General features: G+C 48.3%; 1 protein-coding gene across 1 annotated transcript in view; it reads right to left on the reverse strand.

Moving 5' to 3' along the window:
* The window catches only part of LOC127749374 (lysosome membrane protein 2-like), a 45029-nt gene that overhangs the window by 21954 nt on the left and 11345 nt on the right, over window positions 1–11730 (reverse strand). The window contains exon 2 of the mRNA XM_052267376.1: window positions 1688–2041. Coding sequence (XP_052123336.1) covers window positions 1688–1877 — 190 coding nt within the window. The 5' untranslated portion in view covers window positions 1878–2041. The remainder of the gene's footprint in view (window positions 1–1687; window positions 2042–11730) is intronic.

Below are 11730 nucleotides of genomic sequence, written 5' to 3' on the forward strand. Positions count from 1 at the left end.
CGTCTTCTTGACGTCGCTCTGACGTCATGAAATCCTTGCCGCCTCGGCCGGGTACGGGCAGAGCTCGTGCAGCAGCAGGCGGTCAATGACGTGGGGGGGGAGGCCAGCGCCGCGCCACTCGCGTGCCCTCTCTCACACACACACGCACACACACCCGAAATGCAGACGAGCAGAGACCGAGCGAGGCTGCGCGGAGCAGCGCGCATGCCCGCCTGCGCAGCCTTGCCTTGTGGAAGTCCCACCGTCGCCGCACACACCACACCACACACCATGCCGTACGAAATATTCTTTTCTCTTTCGTCCCTTTCTTTTAGTTTTGTTGTCATCGGCACACGCACGCACTCAGTCAGTGATTCAAAGCACTGCAGTTGTGCGGCATCGACAGTAAATTTAAGTGTAGATGCAGAATTCACGAAACGCAAGCGTGATATTCACGCAAGGCGTGATTTTTCACGCCAGGCGTGATTTTTCACGCTTCGTAAGCATCACACAGCCAATCAGGAACCGACTTTCATCACGCCTGGCGTGAAAATCACGCCTAGCGTGAAAATCACGCTCGCGTTTAGTAAACTCTGTATCCACCTTAACAGTTTCTTTCCTGTTTTTGAGAAGGAGGTTGATGCTTTTAAGTTGCGCAACACTACGTTGTTGATTTACAATCGTAAATGACTGTTTACACAAAATGTAGAAAATTTACTGGATCGTCAATACATTTTTCACGCTCATGCCTAGTGGTTGCGATTTGAATATTTAATTATTCTTTATCACAGAAAATTTCCTATCAAACCGACAATTATTTTCGACAGTGATGTGGAGGAATTACTTCCGGAGACAGCTGGAAGTTTTATGTATGCTTTAATTAGCGCGTAGAGTACTATGTATTCCACTTTGTGTATGCCGACTTTGTGTTGTGCGCGGCGCAGTTGGACGCGCAGCAGTCCATATCAGAGGTCATTCGACACAAACAAACTAGGCGTGTATCATCATTTTATATGGTTTTCCCCCAACCACACAGTTTTATGTAGACCAATCAAAGGGAGATGTCCTCTCGCAAAAACACACCTATGCCAAAGTATCTTGAAATGTTAAGATTTTAATAAAAATAACTATTAGAATAAATTCTGGAAATTCTTCTACTTTTGTTAAAAATTCGACGCCTTAACCACTTCCCAGCGCGCGCGCGTGTGTGTGTGTGTGTGTGAGGGGGGAGGGGGGGGGGCTACACCCTAAGTGGCCTGGTCCAAACTGTCGGACATTGGAAACTAGAAACCTGATCAAACTGTAGAGACGCTTAGGCGCTAAGTGTTCCACTGTATCACGGTCACGTCCCTCACCTACTTTCCTAATTAGCAACTTTTTCGGTGTCGGCTCGCAGCTGATTCGCTATGAGAGAGAGAGAGAGAGAGAGAGAGAGAGAGAGAGAGACAGAGAGAGGGGTGATTTAGGGAATAATCGAATCCAGACTTCCCTGCCTTGGAGTCAGCGATCTTTGGTCGTATAGTGGCACAGGAAATGCGCAGCTGATACAAAATCTTGTCGGGAAGCCGGCCGGCGTTCGCGACGCGTTGATTTTTGACAAAAGCTGCAGAGAGACCCGGTGCTGGAATGTCATGCTCTCGTTTGTCTATTTGGTGCGTGTTTCGTGGTACTTCCTGACTACCCAACCCAACCCTCGACGTGTACTCACCACAGCTGATCTTCTTGTGCTGGCTGACGAGCATGTTGATGGGGGTGCCGCCGGCCGCGGCCCACAGCCCTCGCTGGGGCCCCCGCTGCGGGCCTCGCTGCGCGCCCCGCCCGGGGCTCCAGCCCCCGACCCCCGCCATCCGGCTGGCCATGCGGCTCGCGCCGCGCAGGTAGTCGCCGTGGACGCCCATGGTGGGCTCCCTGTGACCTCCGGCACGGCCTCCAAAACGGCCTCCGGTGTGGGGCCCGGGCCCTCCCTACCGCCCCTGCTCGCGCATCGCGCGACCCAAGTGGGCCCCGAGCGGGGTCCGGGCCCCGAGGAGTCCGCAGTTCCACCTGGCTCGCCCGGCCGAGTCTGCAACGAGAGAACGCAAAACAGTAGGATTAGGCTTAGTGCGGTGGCAAAGGTAGAAATTTACAGCGCCGGTTATCATTCCTAGCATCGCTTACCAACTGCAAAACATCACTTTGTAATTGCAAAGTAAATGCTTCATAATTACAAAGGATCTAAATACTTCGCAGTTCTATTTTTATTTTAACAGTGTACACTGTCATATCGTAATTTTACGCAAAATGTCCTGTTAATTTTTCTACACAATCTCTTCGTTATTTTAAAGTAACGAATACCGCGTGTAACTTTGAATACACAGCAGTGTTGCGGGTTTGCCTACTCTTTACACCCGTAAGGGGCCATGGCCCCTGCGGCCATATTGAGTATGCAATCCCACAACACTGCTGCGTATTCACAGTTACACCCGGTACATTCGGAAAATGACGGACAGTTTGTGACTCGGTTGTTATTGTCCTGAAAGAACGATCCTGGGCACAAGAATTTTTGAAACAAACATTCTTTATCCTAATCAATTGATATTATTAAATCGTGACGTTACGAATGGTTTTTTTATACAGCTATAGCTGTATACGATCAGTTCGTAATCGAAATTGACGAAAAATACTCGTTAATTTCAAGTACAAACCATTCGTGACGGATTATCGTCGTGAAAAGACGAGATTAACTAACAGCGTAAGAAGCTAAGCAAATTAGCCGAAAATAGACAGTTTAATTTCTTTTTCGAGCGGACTATTATTTGAATAAGCGGACCTATTATGTCCCCACGGAAAACAAGCCGGCCCACCCTTCCGCCAAACGGAGTTGCCAGCTACGCTTCGTTGCGCCGGCAACTCCGTTCGGCAGGGGCGCCGGGCCTGTTTGGCCTGCCGGCGGTGACGCGACGGTCGGGCCTGCGGCAATTTGCTGAAGAACATAATCAAAAATATAGCGTTATATATCCGTTAAAACCTGTTGTCCTTAAAATTTTCCCCTTAGACATGAGAAAGGAATGTAACGGTGAAGCGCACCGTGACTACAACCTACAAAACCTTTTTTTCAGGGGGGGGGGGAGGGTTGTTTTTTCCCACTTTGTGATTTGAGGCCTTCTTCTACAACTTAATGCTCACTACAGGAATTTTTAGCCCCCAAACGGTGAGAGATAGAGCCAAACGGACAAAATTTTAGTCGAAAGGACTTTCACGAGTTTCCCCTTAAGAGATCGTAATAAAATACTTTTTTCTAACTTTTTTGATCCACCCCCTTTTCTTTGATACCCCCTTTCAGCTCCGTAGGGTTGGTTGCCAGGATTTTCCGTAGGCGTTTCGTTTTCTAGGAGTGAACCTTAAGATACCCTGAAAATTTATAGGCTCTAGCACATCCTCTTCTAGTGGAACAGACGGAGAGACAGACAGACACGAGGTCGTTGGAATAAGCCCGCTAGATAGCTTTTCTAAAGCAGAAGGGAGGGCTAAAAAAAAACACTTTTGTTGACCCAACTGAATATTAGTAGTAAGAACGTGTTCATCGCAGAACAGCCAGCTAAATTTTCAGCTCTTTTATGTAAAATGTTTGATGAGTTAGCATATTAGTCACTTCAACTAAACTTTTTTTGCCGTGTGGATCCGATATTACAAAACCCTTAAACCTGGGACAATTATTGTCAATATCAAGGAAAATATTTAAATATTTTCGTTACAAATATTATGTTTTGTTGTATTGGAGTGTCAGACCCCCTCGCTTGACGTCGTATAACGTGCCCAGTCTCTCTGATCCGCAAACAAGCGAACGGGAATACCGTTTGAAGACCGAACAAAACTGAACAAACAAGTCATATCCGCTCTCCTCCGTGCGTCTTCTTGACGTCGCTCTGACGTCATGAAATCCTTGCCGCCTCGGCCGGGTACGGGCAGAGCTCGTGCAGCAGCAGGCGGTCAATGACGTGGGCGAGGGGCAATCTGGAGCCCGCCGTGCCAACAAGACACTAACGACTATCGTTATTAACGGTGTACCGGACCTAAACTAACCCTGGCGACGTGTCGCTCCCTCGTATGGTGGCATCCTTAGACAGGGCGAGGCAGGGAACGCACTCAGCACAAGTTGAGGGGTCAACAACACTCCGTGAACCCTTCATAAGTTCTAGACTTCGAGCATTGGTAACTGTTCAAAAGTTGCCTCGTTTAGTCAGCCGCGTACTTGAATGTGGTTGAATCTTAAAGCTGCTGCACAGTTAGGAATTACATCGTGATTTCTGTTAATTTTGGTACATAGACTCTTCACTATTTGAAAGTAACACATACACTCGTAAGATAGCGAACAATTTGAAACTTGGTTTGCATACTATACTGAAACAATGATCCCGGACACTATAATTTTAGAAACAAACTCTGACTTCCGCATGAATTAATACAGACAAATCGTGATATTACAAAGACAGTTTGAGTTTGTACCACTGCACAAACACTTCTTACTTAAAATTAACAAATAATACTCGTTCTTTGCAATTGTGAACTATTCGTGACAGATTACTGAAAAAATAACAAATTAATAAACAATCTGATCTCCAAACTGGAAAGATTTGCACATCAAAGATAATATACCCGGGGACAAAACTCTGATTTTAAATGTTTATGCTGTATTTCATAACATCTAAAGAGGCGCACCAGACTTCTAACGCTTTATATGCGAAAGACGTCTCTTCGACGTCATTTCGACTTGCGCTCGCGTGTTTGTTGCGTCCTGAGGGGATTTCCCTTGGTAATGAATATCACGGCGGCTAGATATGATCTGTGGAGAGACCGCAAAGACCGCAGTGAGTTGGCGTCCACTTTTCATTAGCGTCCACTTTAGGAAAACAAAACGCAACCGCTGGCTCTCCTCCTCCTCGTCTCGAACGAACGCAATAATGTGGAAAATATTTGTTCCGACTCGCAGCAGGTGACGCCGGGGATCTTTCGAATTTTGTACTGTACATCTACTTCAGGACTGTACTGTGTCGGAGGGGGAAACGACTGTTAAACTTTGTGTCAGCCGGATTACAGATTACCCGTATTACCTCTGGAGTATCCTGGAGTGCCCCGGATTACCCTGAAATTTCCCCGTATTGCCTCCGGACGAGGGTCCCCCCCTTTCCAAGTGGGTGCACAACGAGTTGAGCGAATATCCGCGAGTATCCGAGAGTTTAAACGAGTATTAGCGAGTATCCACGAGTATTTGAGAGGTGTCGCGAGTTATTCACGAGTTATCGCGAGTATCTTGTGAGTATTTTTCCTTGTGTACAACGAGTTGGCAAGTGGGGGACCCCTCTCCCCCGGATTACTTCGAATTTACTCGGATGAGTACACCTGCTGGATGACCTAACGGCTGTCAGCCGGATTACCTTCGTCGTTTCCCCCTCGACTGTGTCTGATCTGGCTGTCGTCAAAACTATCGTTGTACGTACGGTGTCAAAATGTACCCAGTGTCTTTAATTACACAATCTATGATGAAATTTTACAGTTTTTGTTTAACAATCTAGACAGTAGTACACTGCTTTTAGTGTAGACTTTTACAGCGTAACGCGAGTGGAGTGGAAGGGGAGGAGGGGCGTGGTGGAAGCTCTCCAGGAGTCGCTTCCTCTAGAAGTTTTGTCAACTCGCTGATGCCATACAATCTCACAGGACAAAGGGAAGGGGTCGGACAGTCCGTCCCGGCCAACAGATCGGATCCGGATCCGCCCCCTGCCAATAAAAGGCATTATTTGGTGGTCGGCGGACTCCCGATCCGGATCCTCTGGTGCATGCTGGGCCACAATGCTTATCCCCCGCGTGCTCGCCGTCTTCCTGATGATGATCACGGACGCGGTGCCGGCGCGTTCGGCCCGGCTGGCGGCCGGTTCCAGTCCCGTTTAGGCTGTATCACCTTAACGGACATAACAGATAACAGCCCTATCTTACACAGGTTATTCCTGCCCTCTAATGTTTCAAATGTGTTTCAATGATATTTTGCAATAAAAGCTTCTTTAGTGGGATAAGCCATGACTAAACAGCATGAATAACCTTCCTGAAATGGATCTGTTATTTGTTATCTGTTACCTGTTATTTTTTAAGGTGATACAGCCTTAGGGGTTCTTCCCATACTAAGTGATCTCTATGGGGTATAAATATTATAGGGTTTGAAAATGTATCAGACGTATCATTGGAGTGCATAGGGACCCCATGCCATTTTTATCCCGGAGTACAAATACCATGCGGTCCTGGAACTCAATAATAATCCTGACACATTTTTGGTTCCCCTATAGTATTTGTACCCCTCCTCCTACTGTGGTCACGTAGTATGGGAACGAACCCTTAGACATGAAGAAGGAAGACTATGTAGTGCCCGTCCCGCCGGCACGCCTACGGCACGCCTAGAGGCGCACAGCAGCACGCGACCCGCCCACGACAGGACAGCGTGCGACAGGCCGGGCTGCCCGTGGCATTGGACTTGAGTCGTCACACGCGGATGCATCGCCGAGCTCCCCTTCCTGACTCTACTCCTCCTCCTGGTAGTCGTCATCTTCCCCGGGCGTCATTGCCCTCTCCGTCGACAACGCCCTTTTTGGACGACGTTATTCCGAACAGCATTTAAGACGTCCTCACGTCACACCCTCACCGATTCTCCCTTCGCACTCACGTTTCTATGCAGCAACAAAAATACCGGCCGTGAATTTCGCAGTCATCTACAGTGAATTTCACAGTCATCTACACGGTGAATTTCACAGTCATCTATAGAGTGAAGCGCAGCTCAGTTACAGGTTAATTTTCACTGTAGTGAGAATATGTCTCCAGGTCCAGGGAGCATGACTGTTAACTTACAGCATTACGCACCGTCACCGTAGCTTACGCTGTTCACCGCATCTTCCAGTGTACATTTTGCAATACTATACATTTCATAAAAATAGGCCAAACAGATTCTTTTTCAAAAAAACCTAATTAGATTTAAATAAAAACTGAAATAGATTTTTTGTGAAATTCTGTTGTTGTTTTCAGGGCAACTGTGTGCCTGTGTGCTCCCTTTGCAACAACCTTGCCGTCTGTGCGCCGCCGTACCGTCGTTCATTGCGAGGAGGTGTCGTGTTACTTTTGTTATGACTATAATTTGACGCGTGGGGCCAAGTTCAGCGTATAAAGCGAATGAAAAGTGATGGCGAACTGAATATGAGCGTGCCCGCGCGTTCGAGCGCGTGCCGACACTGACCGCACGTTACAAATGATGCTTTCGTGTAGCTTTTAAAGACAGGCGTGCTCGTCTCAAAACAAACTGAGCTCGGCTATCTATCTTCTTATGAAAATGTTTTACTTATTCCTAATAAGTCCCAAGTTATTAAGCAGTAGCGAAGGTGTGCGACGAGTAAGGTTAAACAATGCTTCCCCTCAACACCAACTTAAGCTTGGCTGGTTCTATTTTCGTCCGACGTGCTCTCAAAATAACAGAACAAGGCACCGATTCCAAGCTGCCAGACCTGTTCGGGCGACGGCCTGCCATTCGCCGCCAATCACAAACAGATCCTCTCGATGGCGGGCGAATATATGGCCAACACAAACGCTCGAGTGTATTAATAGTGCGGATGCATCTTTGGACTCAATGCCAGAGTTGTACCGCCTTGGTTCCCGCATTTTTAACGAATGGCACGAGTGGTTTGAATGCACACGCGAGCAGACTTGTTGCTTCGCTTATGCCTTGGTCGGTATGTGTGCTGGCAACATAGCCGCACGTTGCAAGGACGGTGCCTGGAGAGCTTTTGTGCCTCGGCGGGGAGGCTCTGGATATTAAAATGAATCGTGTTGTCGTATACGAGAGGCTTTCGCGGAGGCTTTAGCAGCCCCCACCCTTCGGCTGGTTAATACAGTTAGTTGAGACACGACTGCGACGTGGGGAAAACCGTCGCAAAAAAAGGAGACAGAGAGGGGGGGGAGGGGGGATAGAAATAATCCCTGTCTCCACGTACCGACCGGCCCGGCACGCCCGCGAGTGCCGTGTGCTTCTCCCGTGATGCAAGTGCAGTCTGGACATAACGAGCCAGAGAGGGAGATAGAGAAAAAAAGGGGGGAGGGGGTCGCTTCAACCAAGCCTGCGACAGCTGGGTATGCATCGGCGGCTGCAGGGACCTTTCGTCAGGTCTGGATCTGGACATATAGAGCACTGGAAAAACAAAGGTGCTAAACTCCTACCTTTGAGTGGCACAAACAAAGTTTGATGCCTTAGGAAAGGCTCTAAAGTTTAGTGCCTTTGGAAAGGCAGTAAACTGAGCCCTTGACTTTAGTGCCCCAGGAAAGGTGTAGTTTAGTGCCTTTGTTTTTCCAGTGCGTTTGTTGCGTGAATTACAAAATTCGTTTTGTTAGACAGAAAGTTGTCTATTTTTCTGTTTGTGAATTTATGAAAATTATAACAAATTTACATTTTAATTACTGGGGAAAACCGCTTATTGTTTATGTTTATAGCCAAACCATTTGTTGACTGTATCGAAGACAAAGTGCAGGCAGACGCCTACATCTTACAGGTGTATTGATGCACGCTCGAGACCAATGCGCAAGCCTGTCGGCCGCACGGCATCCAAGGAGTTAAAATGGTGGCGAATCTGGTTTCACATGCCACCGCGCAAAGCCGCGTAAGTGTCCGGAGAATCACCGTGACTTACGCGGTTCTGTTTGGCTGGCTGCGCAAGGTCAGACGGTGGCCGGTGGCTTGCCCCTGAATGGTCCAGACCTGCCCCTCACCCCCCTTTACCCCCTCTACTCCTTTACCCCTCACCCCCTTTACCCTCCTCTCACCTTTTTTTCTCTCTCGAGCTTTATTTAAACGATTCTTTATTAGTTTTACTTTTGGTACTCCCACCCCCACCCCCCGATCTAACCATATTTAACTATCGGCTTGATGCTTTTTCCTCGCATTGCCATATTTGGCTCAAACATGGACAACCGAGCGACACAGAGGGATGCGAATGTTGCTACAGCAAAAAATTGTAACAAGTAACAGTTTCAATTATTTGCGTTAAAATTAGGGTAACGACGCACCTACGAAAGGCCTCCTCGCAATAAAGTGCCCATGAATTCCGCGTTAATCCGCCCTGTCCGTCTACCCGCTCGGATCCGGATTGAAGCCGAACCGGAGCCAACCCCGGATCAGGCTCCTGGAGGCGCCCCTATAAAAGACTGAAAGGTCGCAGGAGGACTACCGGTTACATCTGGGTCCGTGAGGCGGTGCTTGTCACATCCACTGCCAATAATTCTTTCGCGATGAGAGGAATTTTTCTTACATTATCGTCATTTAAAAATAAAATGTGCGAACACGTCCATATAAACGAGAATTATTTGGGACGGAGAGTCCACGGCCCATTAAGTAAATTTCCTCCTTCCGAAAAGTGTGACAGCTGCATACTTTTCCTCTTCAGCTGTGTTACCTTTAACAAGTCATCCTACTTTTATCAGTCCACCGTGCAGCAACACTACTTGGCGACAGAAATAGCAATAGCGATCAATAATTGGTTTAGAGCACTTGAACTCCGTTCAAAGCAAGCACGCAGAAACTGGTTCAACGCCAACTCAGCTGCCATGGTCGCGGTGCCAGCAGGTATCGGCAACGAGTCCGAAAATCTTGCCTCTTTTAAAATAAATGATATGGCTGTCTGTGCAGAAGTTCCTCGTAATAATAAACTTTGTTTGTTACGACCCAGGGACCGTCCAGAAATCACGAGCGCACAGCATGTTGTGACCGCTGCAGTTGTTCTCTTTATAAAAATCCCTTTCCACCACCACCCCCGCCTGCTGCACCTCCTTTTCCTTGTTCTTTTGCACTCGACTTGTTTGTGCACATGAAGTGAGTGAAACCGAAAGTCTTTTTCACCTCCGAGAAAAGCACTTCAGCCCGAGGAGCACGGGGTTCCCTCAGCCGTACAGACTACTTGCACTCTCTGTGCAACGGGACTGGGGTCCGACAGGGAACTTTGTGGCGCCTGCTGTCCATCTACTTTCCAACTCCAAATGTCTAAGGTAAGGTCTGTTATTGTAACTAGCACCGTACTTGGGTGTTAATAAGTAGTTACACTATAGTATCTTAACCTTAATTAGTCACTACCCAGTGAGCAATGAAATGTCAGATTGATGTCAGAACGATATCAGTGATCAGAAACGTGCCAATTTCAGGACCACATTTTTATCAATCTGATGCGAAAAACCGACAAATTGCTGATGTCTGACTTCGTTTCGATATCGGTCTGCCATTGCATTGCTCACTGGGTAAAGTGCGGTGCTAGATACAATAATTGTCCTTAGACGACACTTACAGCCCATCCATCTATCTATCTATCTATCTATCTATCTATCTATCTATCTATCTATCTATCTATCTATCTATCTATCTATCTATCCATCTTTAACGTGAGTATGCCTGTGTCTGTTTCTATCGTACGCGTTACGTTCTGGGACACGACACTCTGACCGCATCCTGTCCCGATCCCGACGCAATGCATCGGGCAGCGGCAGCAGGTTCCGTCCATGGACCTCCTCCGCTTCCCCCTCCCGCCGCTGCCGCCCCGGCGCGCGCCCCACCACGCCCCGGGCCGGCGGGCGAGCCGGCGGGCCGCAGACCTAGACCCCATTCGGTGTTAGTCAACTCTTCATAATCTGCAGCTGGGGCCAGCCTTTAGGCCAGCCTGGGCGCGCCGCCCGGCCCGGCGCGCAGCGTAGGCAGCACCGCGACGCGCTGGAGCGCGTCGTCCTGGGGGGTGGCCTACCCGGCACGGCGTCCCAGCTGGAGCGGGACTACTGGAGGGGGGGAGGGGGGGCGCCCCTTGGCACTCTCCGCACGTCCTGCCCTGAGCTGCGCCGCCGGTGCCGCTCGATGGTTGATGGTCATTGTCAGACGCACTGCGGTGCGTTCATGCCCGGCGGGTTTGCCTCAGCGGCTGTTGTTGTGTGCGTACCCTCTCTGACGCGCTGATTCATATTTGTTTCGGGAATCGGTTCGGGGAAACCGAATGTGAAACCTTTAAGTTGACCCTGGCCGCCGGGGCGGCAGTGCCAGTTGGTAAAGCGATAGCCGCACTATTAATAAAAAAGAATAATTTCAGTGCTCTTCAGTTTAGTTAGCTGACCAATGTCATGTATGTATAGTAACCAATTTTTTAAAAAATAAAAAATGCTGTTTATTGCGAAAAATGTCTGTAGGTTTTACGCGGAAATTTCTCATGAAAAACGTTGCTATTGCCAAGCTTTAGAAATTGTAAATTTGTAAAATCGTTTTGAGATTACCCATTTACTGCAAGTAAAGGAGTGAGCAAATACGATCCGATTGGGCGAGATTGTGAATCCAATTTGTTGACTCCTGGGGGAGCGGTATTAATTACATCGCTCATTTGATGTCACTTTCGCGACATTTTTGGTTACACCCAGAAAAATGGAAACTTGTAGCAAGCATCCAATTGTAGGCCAATATCATTGTACCATCAGTTGTACGGTTGAAAAGGTTCGGCTTGCTGTTTTCGTTGTTGGCACCATCATGTGTGCGTGTTGCCGCTTGCCGCAACCATATTTTCATGGTTCTTCCTGGTCTACCATACGAGGGTTTGATAGAAGTTTTAGTTTTCTGGGTGCAGACACCACGGTGCAGGGCGGGAGAAGCGTCATGGTTTAACACCACCTGTTCACCTGCGTTTAAAATGTGCACACCACGCCAGGCGCGGATTAAGGGGGGGGGGG

The sequence above is a fragment of the Frankliniella occidentalis genome, unplaced genomic scaffold (genome assembly GCF_000697945.3).
Source record: "Frankliniella occidentalis isolate FOCC.00 unplaced genomic scaffold, Focc_3.1 Scaffold50, whole genome shotgun sequence".
NCBI classification, from domain to species: Eukaryota; Metazoa; Arthropoda; class Insecta; order Thysanoptera; family Thripidae; genus Frankliniella; species Frankliniella occidentalis.